The 14,585-nt window shown below is 36.6% G+C and overlaps 1 protein-coding gene across 5 annotated transcripts; it reads right to left on the reverse strand.

Annotated features, from left to right (window-relative positions):
* Positions 1 to 10: 10 nt before the first annotated feature.
* On the reverse strand, positions 11 to 11,252 carry wu:fl23c11 (interleukin-17 receptor C). Of its 5 annotated transcripts, none has more exons than XM_046870340.1 (16): positions 11,023 to 11,252; positions 9,880 to 10,152; positions 6,383 to 6,410; positions 5,545 to 5,673; positions 5,249 to 5,445; positions 3,985 to 4,108; positions 3,842 to 3,877; positions 3,595 to 3,734; positions 3,457 to 3,513; positions 2,749 to 2,803; positions 2,388 to 2,623; positions 2,022 to 2,075; positions 1,896 to 1,947; positions 1,461 to 1,556; positions 1,340 to 1,381; positions 11 to 1,250 (listed from the first exon to the last, which is right to left on the reverse strand). In XM_046870340.1, exons 2-16 carry the CDS (start codon positions 9,988 to 9,990, stop codon positions 487 to 489), a joined length of 2,121 nt encoding a protein of 706 aa, XP_046726296.1. In that variant the 5' UTR covers positions 9,991 to 10,152; positions 11,023 to 11,252; the 3' UTR covers positions 11 to 486. The 5 variants fall into 5 exon arrangements, with proteins under 5 accessions (XP_046726296.1, XP_046726298.1, XP_046726294.1 ...); XM_046870342.1 differs by having other exon boundaries at positions 1,340 to 1,378; positions 9,880 to 10,158; XM_046870338.1 differs by having other exon boundaries at positions 9,880 to 10,158.
* Positions 11,253 to 14,585: the final 3,333 nt, after the last annotated feature.

The raw sequence follows: 14,585 nt of genomic DNA on the forward strand, positions 1-14,585 counted from the left end.
CACCATAGACTAATCACAAACGTATTTTATTTACAAACAAGCAAATGCACGACTATACAAACTGGTTTATATTTACAAAGTGACAAGTAACAACAGACAAAAAAAAAAATTCCTTGTTGTCCTCAAAAACAATGTGATACAGCTGGACGCTGCTGAACCACAAATTTGAGTTTAGCAATGATAAAAGAATCCAGAATCAACCCTGAGTGTCTGTTTACTGCATTGCAACTGTCTTATTGACCCAAAGTACCTGTTTGATTTTATAATATTAACTGCATCTTTATATATTTAAAGTACATCTCGTTAAATCTATTTCATGACTATTCTACATGCAGTATATATCGTCTCAGGTAGAAAACATACACACAGTTTGTAGAAATGTTGAAATATATGGAATCAGGATTGAAGTCAGAACCCCGGTTCTGAAAGACATCATCGCCTGTTCTCTTATGCCCTTTAGTGATATTTGGGCTAATTTACAGAAATTCAGTTGACAGTGCTGGTCTCACTGAGAAACTCAGGACTAGCAGGTGGAGTCAAGTGCTCTAGTGTTAGAGGTATAGTGACCCAAGGATCGTCCATCTCCAACCCCATGCAATTCTGAGGAACCCCTGCTAACCTGTATCCTGCGCCCCCTGTTAGCTCTCGCAGTGTTCCGGCTAGAATTCGTGCTCCTGCTCTCAAAACACTAGCTCTTGTTTTTCTGCTCTCAGCCCTCTCATTTTGTTTTTGTCCTTCGTGAGCTCCATGAGTGATCTCAGTTAGAAATCCCAAGCTCTGTGAGGGCAGGCTAAAAAGCGGAAGTCCACGAAAAAGCTCAGGCATGGATCCCCTTTCGTTCGGGGGTTCGGCCGGCTTCGTTTCAAATTGCACCAGGGCAAAGCGTTCGCCGGCGCGGCCCTGCAGGTAATCGGCAAGAATGCAGCTGAGAGAGGCGCTGAAAACATCAGAGTAGTTCTCTCGCCGCTCTGTCTTCTCTCCTCTGCTTCGACACCACTCCTCTGCTCGGGCCCAGGCGGCCGGGGTGAGCACGAGCACCACTTTGCCACCGTGGCACTGCATGCGATGAAGACGTGAGTGCAACCATGGTACCGGGCCGAGTGCGTTTAGCTCCTCGCGACTCCACAACTCCAGAGAGACACCAAATCCCAGCGAAGAAAGTGCCGAGCCCAGGTGACACACCAGCTCTGCAACACCTCTGTCTGCATCCGGAGGGTACAGCAACACCACCTGACCATCTCCTACTCTACCTGGAGACAGAGCAGAGGATGAATGAGACATTTCTAATGTAATAGGAAACAAGAGAGAAGTGATGTGCTAATATGGACAGAATACTCACTGCTGAGGGTATCCATTTTCAGCCATTTAAATATCCAACCTGCTAATAAAACACAATTTGATGATTCCTTCAGACAAATACAATGTGTGAATTCACATTTATACATAATCTATGTGCTCACCTTTGAGTAATCCCTGAAGAATATACACTCCCAAAACTGCCAGACATATGACTAGCATAGATACCAACAGAAACACACTCCAATGAGCTCTGGTAACTAAAAATAAGAAGGAGAGAGGGAGAGAGCGCAAGAGAGAGAGAATAAAATATACCTTTAGCTGACACTCTTTTTGTGCATCCATTTCACACCAGTCACACGTGCACAAAGTTAGGATTTCAGACACCTCATAGTAAAGGGCTTTTTAAATGAAAGACAAATAACCTCACAAACAATAAGGATACCTGAGGTCTTATTTTGATGGATGTAAGGCACCACTTTACTGAACTCATTTAAAAATGGTCCGATATTTAAGTTAACAATGTGCTGCATCATTCACACATTATTATGTTCATAATAAAATATGAAAATAAAACCAGGGTGTTGACAGGGGCTTACGTTCGAAAGGGCAGATAAGGGCAAAATGGCCTTCGATTCCCCTAGCTTTGATCTGGAAAAAATAAATAAAGGCATTTGTTGCGGTCTGAAAGCATGGTAGGACACAACACCTGAAACAGCATGTACCTGCACACAGAGTAAAGGATGACGTTCCACTTGAGTAAACTCGCCTTGTAGATGCTTTAGGCAGAAGTAAAAAGAGATCATGAGTTTGATTTTGATTAGAACCTTTTATTTATTTATTTATTTTATTATAGATGTTATTAGTAAACTGTCAAATCAGGATCTCTGTAGCACACTGTGCAAAAGTCACAATAATGTGCAAAACAGATATGTAAAGCGATAATGAATCTCAAGTGATTTTTTTTTTATTTTTATGAAAGGCATACATTCTAAACAAAATGTGTATAAAAAACATTGGAACATATATAAATATTGGAGACGGGTGATCCCCAAAAAGAAGAAGAAGAGGAACATATAAAATTATCCTACCCACTGCGTGTTAATCAAGCTCCAATTTCTATGTTCATGACTCCCATTGTTCCTCAAATCACCTATTACATGGCAGTCTTTTTTGGAGCCTAGGGTTTTCTTGCAGAGATGAATTTCAGCCTCCAGTCTGCAGGGGGCAGTGATGTCCCAAACAAGCGCAGTGCTGTCTATAGCAGTTGCTCCATCGTGAGTCGAAGACTCCACCACAGACACAGATATATTAGAGACCGAAAGAACTGTAAGAAGACAAGCATAAGTTCTTTTTTTTTTTTTTTTACTGACATGATCAAGTTTAGATTTTTCTTTTTAAAGTTATAATTATTACTAAACAGCTGCACTGCACTGGAGCTGTGTACTGTACCTGTTTTATTAAAAAATGGGCAAAACATCTTTCGAGGTTTATCCCCCCACCAAATCTGTCCAAAAATAAAAGGAATTTTCAACAACTGAATAAAGCGGTCTTATTTTTATTTAACCTTAAAGTGCAAAGAAAACAAAAGTTAAACTATGGTATGTCTAGAGTTCATTTCATACCCTATAATCAGACAGAGAGCAATTAAATACTTGTTCTTAAATTGGTTGTCCCAATCTGCAGAGGTGGAAAGTAATGAAGTACAAATACTTTGTTACTGTACTTAAGTATATACAGTTTCTGGCATCAGTAATTTCCTTCACTATTTATATTTAGACATTCCTGATCACCATCTTTTCTCTGCTTGTGTTCTATATGGTGGATGTTCAGCCTGGATGCATTCATTAGATAAGAAAATGTTCAATTATTTTATATTAATATATTAATATGATGCGAGTTTCAGTTACCAGCGTGACACTAAAACAGGTAGTAGTAATGACAACTTCTTACTGAAATACATGTCAGAGCCCAAACTTCTTTACTTTAACTTGAGTGATAAAGTGTAGTCAGTACTTCCACCTTTACCAGAAACCTTTAAAACAAGGATATCTCTACTTCTACTTTAGTGAAGGATGTGTGTACTTTTGCCAGCTTTATCAATCTGTAAGGATTTATGGGAATCCCTACAGAAATTGCAATAAAAAAAAAAAAAAATACCTGAAAGCAGAGACAGGGGGCAACAGAGCTCGTTGGAATCATCAGTGGATTCTCTTTCTTGTATTCAAAGAAAGTAAAGATAGTGAGTACGGTGTACGATGATAAGTCAGTAAAACAGGATGATTTTTTTATACACACCCACTCTAGACTCAAACACGGCCCATCATTCTCCATCATCTGGCAGGCCTGCAGCTCCTGAACTTCATTCTTGGCTAGCTCAGCCAAACTTAATTCTGCCATTCCTGTTTTGGGGTTGATTTGTAGATTCAAAATGGGAGCTGAAAAACCAAGTGGTTTCCATGTTATTGAAATACATAAAATGTCTTAATACATAAAAAATACTAAATAAAAAAATACTTCTGAAAAACTCATGTTTTGAGCTCACCTTTACATTTGGCAATAGGCAGCCCTTGAGAACAAACTGAAAAAGAAAAATGTATACTTTGTCCATAAAGTCTAGTTTGGTGACAATGGATGACAATGTGTGTAAGAGAAAAAGCAAGAACGATTGGATTTAAAAAGAATTACCTATGTCAATTTCAGGGATGTTGATGCCTGTAGTGAATCTGGGTTTATCAATGTTTGAAGAGGAGACAGTGACCATACTGCCAAAATCAACTTCCCTTAGCTCTACTACCAATGACACCCACATCTGCAGTTCAGTTACACAGACAGACACACTTTAGTAAAGGTCGCCTCTTCTCCTCCTAATTATTCATATTATTCAAATGGTGGTTCATCCATGGGGCAGTTGGGACACAGGCCAACCAAATATCATCCATTCAACAAATGTTCCTTATAAAGTCCTCATTCAAGAATTTAAATTTGGCTGAAACACTAATTATATCATTTTTAGTGGCCAACAACATTTTATCTCTGACAAATAGAAACTGATGTTGATACGAGGTGGTATTAAAAATAAAAAAATTAAAGGTGCTCACTGGTTCTATTCTGACCACGTGCGTTACCATGTCTGTCACTTCATCATATACAGCAAGTTAGAACAAACTTCTATGTGTTCTGTGTGAAATCCTGTGTGAAACCAGACAAAACTGCCACAGAGACGTTCAACATGACATGCGTTTGACATGCGATGATGCTGCCATGAGGTGTTTTCAGAGCGCTTCAAGAGCGGAAAAACATCACTGGAACACGACGACAGATCAGGAAGACCTTCAACGAGCTCGACCCCCCCGAAACCATTGGCCAACTTATGCGTGATGATCACCGGAGGACAATTCACACGATTTCACTTCTGCGTCCACCCTGCGGACTTTGCCCTGTTCGCGAAGATGAAGATCCAGCGCAAAGGTCAATGTTTTGACACCGTTGCAGAGATCCATGCAGAAGGTGCTTGACACCTGTTTTGATACCACCTCGTATGTTCATTTGCTCACTTTTCTAAATGATAAATGGCACCATTTACCTAGTGGTCAAAAATGGGAGTTGCAGCAAATGTTAATAAAGACTTGATAAGTCAGAAGTTCGAGCTCATGCTCTGTGATTATTTTCAGTGGAATAGAAACAGCACACAGAGCAGCTGATGACAGGGATATTGCTAGTTAATGAATAATCTGCACCTGCCTAGAGCTTGTTTTATAGCAGGTAATTAGAATTATTGCCTCTAAATTTAATTTGAATCTACATCCCTTCTAATGTTGTCTTTTTCAACCACAAAAGCCATGAACCAGTACTGATTAACAGTATTATTGCATATAACAGGCAGAACACAATAAAAGGGCATTTGTTAACCCCTTGGAAATGTACTTGTGCAGCTCCAACAGCGAGTTACCTGTGTAGCATGGTCATCTGATGAGGGCAGTGTGAAAGTGAGCTCTTTAGAATATAGAAAGTCTGGGCCTTGGTAACACACTTGGACAGACACTGATGTGGAATCAGATGCTTCCAGGCCACTTCCATGCTCATTTAACTTGTTCTCACTTCTTTTGTCATAATCTTCTCTGGACAGAGCGGATTCCTCGTAGATTCCTGGAAAAAAAGGAGGGCAAAAAAAAATAGGCTTCAAAATATTTTTTGGACACAAATACACATATATAATACAAATTTTTTATTTCAAAGTAAAGATACCTGCAGTTGTAAGGTTAATCAAGATTCTTAAGCATGGACGCAATCCTTGATAACTGATACACAACAGCGCCTGAGCATCAAGACCACTGACATTAACCCGGTCATCATGAAAGAGACATATATTATCACCTAGCAAAAAAAGAGAACACAGTAAATATAGAGCATTACATATTACATGGGTTGAAACGCGGAGATCTTGTTGATCATATATATCGACAAATGTTCAACACATAATTCACTTTTGTATGTAGAATTTAAAAAGTTTTCCAAATCTGATAAAAGCATTAGACAAGGTCTGTCAAAGGTGATTTAAATAGCAAATGACTCTACTGTGTGCTGTGTTTATGTTCACATGGTTGATTTATATTTATCAGAAAAGTTCCTGTTCAATAAAAGTCAATAACAAAGTTATTGCTACTGTAAATAGCTGAAAATCAAATAGCTGAAGCCATACACCATGCCAACTATGACTTATTTTGACAGTAAAAAAAAAAAAAGCTTAAACCGCATTATAAAAACAAATACTTTCATAACTGTCTAAATACAATTACGTCCTACAAATGTACTTATAAACTAAATATTGCAAATGACACCCTTACCTAAACTCTTAACTGTGTGTTAATGTAGCTATTATTTAACTCTTTTAAATTATTTTGCAATCTAGAACACAAGACTCTCAAACACATCAATATCAGGAAGTAGTGAGCAAAAGCTTGTTTGCACTTAAAACTCATCATCCTCATTCTCATAACTCATCTTTCTGAATGTAAGGAAAGCTGCTAGTTTCTACTCAATGATGAATCAAGGCCAAAATGTTTATAAGTATATAAAGTCTTACCTGGCTTTACTTTACAATCTGTAAGACCCTGCCAAAAAAAAAACAAGAGATGGGAATTAGCCATCGGTATGTCACAAACACTGGAAAACACAACTGGAGCTGGGAAATATTCAAATGACAAATTCAAAAGTAAAAAATAAATAACAGGAAATAAAAACAGATGTCACAATTACAAGGAAAAACACCCAGGAACAAATAGGCTCAGCTTAAAGCATGAAGTAGGACATGCCAAAACAGGTGTGGAAGTACCCTACTGATCAGGAACACTGAGATTATGGCAAATATTAAACATGAAGGAAACATCAAATGCAATATGATGATTTGATCACATATTCTATTCTATTTTTATATTCTGTTTATGTGTGTCCAATCAGTGTTGTACTGAACACTAATACAAACTAGATAAGTTTTAGTGTTTACCATATCATCCACAGATTCCTCCATTGCTGGGCACCAAGGAAGCAAAATTAGACGGTAGTTTCCTCCAAACATAAGCAAAACACGTGCAGTAGTTCAAAAGTATGTACCTGTCTGGCTTGGCATGTCTTGGATGGAGCACGTGTTGGTGGCTGTCTAGACAAGCTCCTTTAGCAATGGTCTATATGCTAGGATCCAGACGTATAATGCAACAGCGTTGCTAGATACACTGGCACGGTTTAGTTGAAGGCTCAACTAGTTGCGCATCTACTAGGTTTGGCCGAAGAACGCAAAAATCTGCAGATTGTGTAGGAAACATGCATTTAGAAACCACGCGATTGTACCGACCAATGTTTGCCATCCGCGTCATGCTTTACTCATCAGTAGTCTGACAGGCAACATAAACAGGTCATACAGATGCCGAATTACAGTGATGAGTACATTCTAAACAAAATTATACTGCATGTGTGTGCACAACACTAAGCAAGCATAACACAATGACAACACACCAAACAGGAAATGCTACTCTAGCATACTAGAGAACTCATATGTTTCCCACCATCTGGTTCTCCATAATCAACTTTCCTTACCACCGTTTTTATACACCATAAAGATTTATTGTAAAACCCAAATGCATCTTATCTCCAGCTCAAATGCTGACAATAAATCCCATTTCAAGTGTAAACAGACTTGCAACCTATTTCACAAGGCTGGATCCTGCTTAAAACTTTGTGTGCACAAAAACAAGTGTAAATAATAAGAGATAAGAATTTCTTTCACATGTACTAAATCCATGTATTTGAATACATTTGTTCAACTTGTATGTCTTATGGAAAATGACCTGCACATCAATTGTGTAACATAAATATGATTTTATGAACCAGTCATATGAAGTTCTATGAAATCATTTTACTTGTAAATGTAAATGTCAATCCAACATGGCATCACTTCACCACAGCAGGAATCGGGTCCTTCACATCGACCACAGTACACACAGACCTTTATAATGAGCTATGCCAGCTTGATATTATGTGTTTTTTCTTACATGAAAAAAGGTCATAAGTCACAACAGCGGCTCACAGACTAAACTGCTGCTGTTCTGTGCATACGCCTCATCTTCCAGACGGCGATCTATCACCATCGCCATAGCTACGACACACAGGAGACTTAGCATTTGGTGTCATGACCAGCTGGGCTGATGAATAAATAAAAGGCATTACTTTGTCTTGTGTATCCTTATTCAGGAGTGCCTAATTGGGTACCTGAGCGATTATACCTAATGATAAATTTCTCCAGAAAATTATAATAGAATGGGAATGCGTTATTAATATACCGTTAATAATTAAAATACATATTAGTGATGCCATAACGTAGGCTTCCAACATTCATTCTGTCCAGAATTTTAAAAAGGTTTAAATCAGTCATCTTGTTATAAATGTTCTTGTTATTCCTATAGCTATAGTTCCTACTATTTTGTCAAGCAGTGTGGTAGTGCAGTAGATATTTGAAATATGACACCTCAATATATATAAAAAAAAAAAATCTGGCAACAAAGCAGATCAGATATAATGATAAATGGAAAGTCATTGTTGTGGATCATTCATATAAAAAAAAAAAAAAAATTAATAAAAGGAAGAAAATTGTACGATTGATATCTCTATCAGATCTCAATCCTGTCTAGACCTATCACCTAAAAATCACTATAATGATATTGTTTTACATACTTTCATTATCTAGAAAAAATTCAGAATGCCGTCGGCTACGATGCTGTATTTCAGCAGGGGTGGAGCGAGAAGCGCAATGTAACCATGTCGTATCATTACCGCTCATATAAACCGAACACTCTTCCAAGTTTGAAACTGCTACCTGTATTAAAGGTAACAATCAGTCTCAGCTTACACTTCTGTTGCTAGTAACACATGATTGGTTTAGGCAATGAAGATGTTTATACTCAATCAGCTTTCTCTTCAGTACCGTATAAAACTCTCAAATACTTTCTTAATGTAAAAGTACATATATATGCATTGTTAATTCAGAACAAAACATATCCAAGCAGCCATATTGTGATTGCTCTTACTGTGTGTGTGTGTGTTTTTTAATGCCACACACATAGTGCTTTTACAAACAACTCAATATGCATGTTTTGGTCTGCTTATGTAAATTGAAACAACACTACATTCTGTCATGTACATAAAAATGTTTTGTTATTATTTCCTAGATGGTTTGCATGTTTTTGCACGTACATTTGTGCATTTGTGCATGCACGCATATTCGTGCACGCAAATGCACAAGCAGAAATATCTGAGGCTTAACAACAAGAGATATCACTAACATAGGCCATTTTTTTTTATCATTGAAACAGATCTGCATACCATGTCTTCACTTCACAAACCGGGCATGTCTTTCCATGTAAATCTAAAATGTTTCTAAATCTAAAGTAATCAGTGAATCTGTTTGATTGCTAAAATCCCACTGCACAATAGAATTAAAGTACTATGTTAAACTCCATCGTAGAAAAACAGGGATGTGAGTACATTGCATGATTACAAGGCGACACTATAAACATATTAAACTAAAAATTAAACAGGTAATTGATTAAATGAATAAATAAACCTGTTGCAAGGAAATTATCAAAATAACAAACGTTCTGACATCATTTTTCAAGTTCATCCTACATACTGAGTCTTTGTGGAAAAGGTGATGAAACCTTGTAAAAAATATGATGATGAAAATTGCATCATGTCCAGTGTATATTTCTTTATTTCTTACTTTGATTATATACATTTCTTTTTAGGATTTTTGTTGCTTTTATTTATATTGACCTATTTAGCAAACTTAGATTCGATTCAATTTGAATTATAAAAAACATTCATAATTCACTATTTTAATAATACAAATAAATCGGCACATTAATGTAAATTAAACAAATGTTGACATATACTAGAAATGACAGCTATTTATAAATTCAGTCTAAATTCCAAAAAAAAAAAATCTAATGCAACTATATATATATATATATATATATATATATATATATATATATATATATATATATATATATATTAAAAAAAGAACACTACCTGGCTGCAGGTGAGCGCATCTTCCTTAGTGAAGTTGAAGAGCTCCAGGCTCTGTGTGTGAATGAGCATGGTCCAGCAGACCAACGTCAGACCCAGTATGATCGACATCATGAGGAGACGACGGCGATGTTAGAACTGCAGCGCAAACACCGTGTGGAACAGTGGAACACAGCTACATGTCTACATGTACTTTCCTTCACCTCATTAATAGGAATGACGTCATGATGAACACATGAGCGGACAGGGCACGCCACACGACATTTCAGTTGACACCTGAAACTGGCACACACACAAAGAGAGAGTGAGAGAGAGGGGAAGAGTGCGCAAGACAGACAGACAGAGAGATAGACGGGCAGACAGACAGGCAGACAGATAGACAGGCAAACAGGCAGACAAACAGATAGAAAACAGACAGACAGAGAAAACAGACAGGCTGGCAGATAAACAGACAGACAGGCAGACAGATACACAGACAGGCAGATAGACAGACAGACAGATTATATAAGGTGTATGCAGTGTGGAAAATGAAGATGGTTCCAAGTCTCAAAGTACATGTGTAGATGTTGAAAACTGTCCAGAGGGATGAATAAAAATTCCCAAAATTAAAGTAGCCTTAAAAAAAACATTATTATTATTTTCAAAAAATCAATAATAAAAATAATAATGTAATAATATTTAAAAGGTTACTATTAAAATTTTTTTTTTCTAAAACACCACAATAGTAATTACTTTATCCTACACCTTTTAGTGAGGCGATTAACTAGATAATCTCTCTCTCTCTCTCTCTCTCTCTCTCTCTATCTATCTTCGCCTCATAAATAAAACATTTTAATGTCAATTACATTTTAATCAATTAGACTCTAAACTGACACAACACACCGCAAAGTAAACAGTAAACATGATGCTATGTAGCAGTGATGTGGGAACTGTTGGGGGTTTTGCAGTTGGTTGTCAGGTTTTGCCAGTTCGTTATTTCACAACACCCGTGTCACAAAAGCGTAGTGAAAAAATTCAATGTTAGTTATTATATATAAGCTAAACAACATTTACTTGTTTATAAGTAGTAATACACTTATATTTAGGTTAAATAACCCCTAAAAAAAGTGTCCAAAAAGTACAAGGTAATATCTACATGAATCTTACTGGCGCTGCCGCTGGTCTGCTGGAGAGAGTCTATAAGGAGCTCCTGGAGTGTCAGAAAGAAGATATAAAGTGTTAATAGTTTAGGTGTTTGTGTCCATATTTAGTTTGAGAATTGGATATGTGTTGCGGCGGAAGGCTGAGAGGATAAAACATGTAGCCCGAATTAGCTGTAAACTTCGGACGCCGTTAGCCTTCGGTCGCATTCCCACAGCTTTCAAAGATGACGCGCGCGAACAGTGGGCGGAGCCACGTGCAGGTGCGCGTGCCAACGGTGTGTTATCTAACGGCGCCAAATTTCTAAAGAGTGTCGTCCATTCTGCCGAGGAGAAACACATCATTATTATGTATTATTTACACAAACACTAAAATCGTTCTCATGAGAATTTACTTATAAAGTAAACAATAAAAACCTGTTGACTTAAGTATTAGAGGAAGCTCACCTAAAAAAAATATATATATATATATATATAGTTAAAATTGTATATATTACTATTCTAACAATTGTTGAGGCCCTACTTTACTAAGAAGAGTGTTTTATGTTACACACAAAATCACACTAGAAATGGTCAAACACTAGAAAAATAGTTTAACAGTGAGAACAGGGCAAGTCCTATTCTTAACACAACCTGTCTGCAAAGAAATGATGAAATTCAAGACTAATAAGGAACTGAGAGTAGAAGGAAATTTATGCTGATTGATGGCAAAGATATTAATTAAGAAACCAGCATACAGACTTCTATCCATCCATCTATCCATCTTTACATAACCAACATGTAATTAATAAATACATATATCTATCTTTAGATAAACAATGGGAACATTTTCCGACTTCACATTACTAACAGGCACATCTATTTATCTTCATCCAACCAACAGGAACATCCATTTTTCACGTAACGAACAGGTACAGTACCTCTATCTATCATCACATAACCAAAGGGTATATTTTCCAACTTCACCTAACTAACAGGTATACCTATCTTCACACATATCTTGACACAGCCAATGAATATATTTTTTTAGAAGTATATTTAACTAAGGAGTTTCACATAACCTGAGGGAGGTGCGATTGAGATGGTTTGGACATGTGCAGAGAAGGGACATGGGGTTTATCTGTAGTAGAATGCTGAGGATGAAACCACCAGGAAGGAGGAAAAGAGGAAGACCAAAAAGAGGTTTATGGATGTGGTGAGGGAAGACATGCAGGTAGCTGGGTTGAAAGAGGCCGATGTAGAGGACAGGGGGGTATGGAGACTGATGATCCGCTGTGGCGACCCGTAATGGGAGAAGCTGAAAGAAGAAGAAGAAGATAACTAACAGGTACACCAATCTATCTTCATACAACCAATGGATATATTTTATAAAAAGTATACCTAACGAAGGAGTACATCTATCCAGCTTCACATAACCAATAGGTTTATCTGTGCACCTTTACTTAATTAAAGGGTTCATCTATCCAACTTCATATTACCAACAAGCATATATATCCCAACTTCACAAAACCAAAGAAAACATCTTTCCACCTTCACATTTCCAACAAGAACAACCATCAAACTTCACATTACCACTGTATATAAAATATGGATTGTATGACTAGTATTTTTCATAAATGTAGTTATATAGTTATGTAATATGTTTTTTTTTATCCAAGAAGTCAAATAAATATATATAAACCATATTTATTGTAGTATTAAAAATAAATAAATATATAAAAAAATATATGTAACTATTGCAGTATTTTAAAGTTTCATCCTTGAAATCGGGTGTGGTTAGTGCCTAGATGGAAAAAAACATTACACCCACACATGGCTATTGTAGATGAGATTACACACACCACATGCAAAAGTGCACAAGGTACTAACTACAACTTTATATCTCATAACACAAAGCCAACTCTTTTACGACTGAGTTTAGGCAAATACACAGCCACCTTGGTACAAATACTTTATAACGTTTTTCACTGCAGTCTATAGAAAGATTTGCATAATGTCCCAGCCGTTGCTTTAAAAAGGTGTTATAGATTGTAATCCTATGATGAACGAACCACTCTCACTGTTGTTGTGTGGTGGGATGTAGGATGCTATTCAAATTGGCTAAATGCTATTTAACATGTCGTTTAAAACCTGGGCTTTAGTAAGACTTGATAATGATTAAATACACAATATTTTGGTTGCCTGGAAGTCCTTCTGGTTAGATTAATTCCCATCGTACATTTCCACTCCTTGTGATAGAACTTTAACCTATAATCTTTTTAAGAAAATTTGATTGTATTAGCAAGATTTTAATGTAATTCAACACATACTGTAAAGCTTAAAATACACTCATTTAGTCATTCCATACAGTAAGATTCTAAGTACTAGGTTTACCTAGTGTACAGGTGCAATTTGTAGACATACAAGTACTAACAGTTTCACAACAATGTACAGTTTGTCTCTCCCCACTACTTCTATCAGCAAATAGGTACTGTAGGTGCACCAATGATCTACAAGCTTATCAGCACTGTTGCTGAGGTTTTTTGGTCCTACAGTTGTCTCCATGATAAATTTAAGTGTACCTTTGTTTACAAAGCAAAAGATGAACAAGAGTCATAAATGTATGTACTTAACCTGTTGACTAAATGTTAGCAAACAGCATGACAGCTGAACAGAAATGCAAACAAGACTCTATATTAAAGATTAGACCTGAAACAGAAATCAAATCCAGAGCTCCTCAAATGCTATAATACATGAAATAAGGTCTAATGAGATGTCATAATAGGGTAGAGTATCACATGCTGATAATCACTATGAATTCCCATAATGCAATGTGTGATGTTTTAGATGCTATAATTATCCAATATTTGTAAATAATAAAAAATCCAAAATTAATAAAACACAGACCACAAACACAATAATAAGCACAGACCTAGAGATAAGAGCCAAGAGAGAACATATTACATGGGGCTTTTTTTGGTATGTTTATTACATAGCTATTAAGACAGTGGTGCGAGAACAATAAAATCATAAAAATTATTTAGGCTTTCTTTTTCCATGATCCAATACTGCATGTGTTATCTTGCAATAGGGAGCACATCTATGACAAGCCTTAGCTGAGAAATGCAAAAATAAATAAAAACTGTAGGTAACTGTGTACTTTGTAGGTGTGATACATTTCCTGTTTTCAAAAAATTTTCCTTTTACCAGGTTTCACACTCAAGCTATAAATATCAATAATAATTTCTGCACTTTGTAGTCAATGTCAGTGATAGATGCCTGTGTAACAGTTGGTTGGTTGGTTTTCATAACCTAGATGGGATGCAGTTCACTCTTTTTTGATAGCACAGCAATATCGGCTCTGGGTAGTTTAGAAAAGAAGAAAATATGTGCTTTCTTAATCAGGAAAGTTTTTAAAACAACTCATAACTCTGACTTCACGTGATGGAGATTTCACATCTCTAATCTTCCTGTCTACGTTCCGTCGAATTTCCCTGACTCCTACCCAGGTTTCTCTTTAAAGAAAGAAAATGGTTATATTGTAGCACATGAAGATAAGAAAAACAGAACGTATGGACAAATATTCTAAGA

Source organism: Silurus meridionalis, chromosome 17, assembly GCF_014805685.1.
Source record: "Silurus meridionalis isolate SWU-2019-XX chromosome 17, ASM1480568v1, whole genome shotgun sequence".
NCBI classification, from domain to species: Eukaryota; Metazoa; Chordata; class Actinopteri; order Siluriformes; family Siluridae; genus Silurus; species Silurus meridionalis.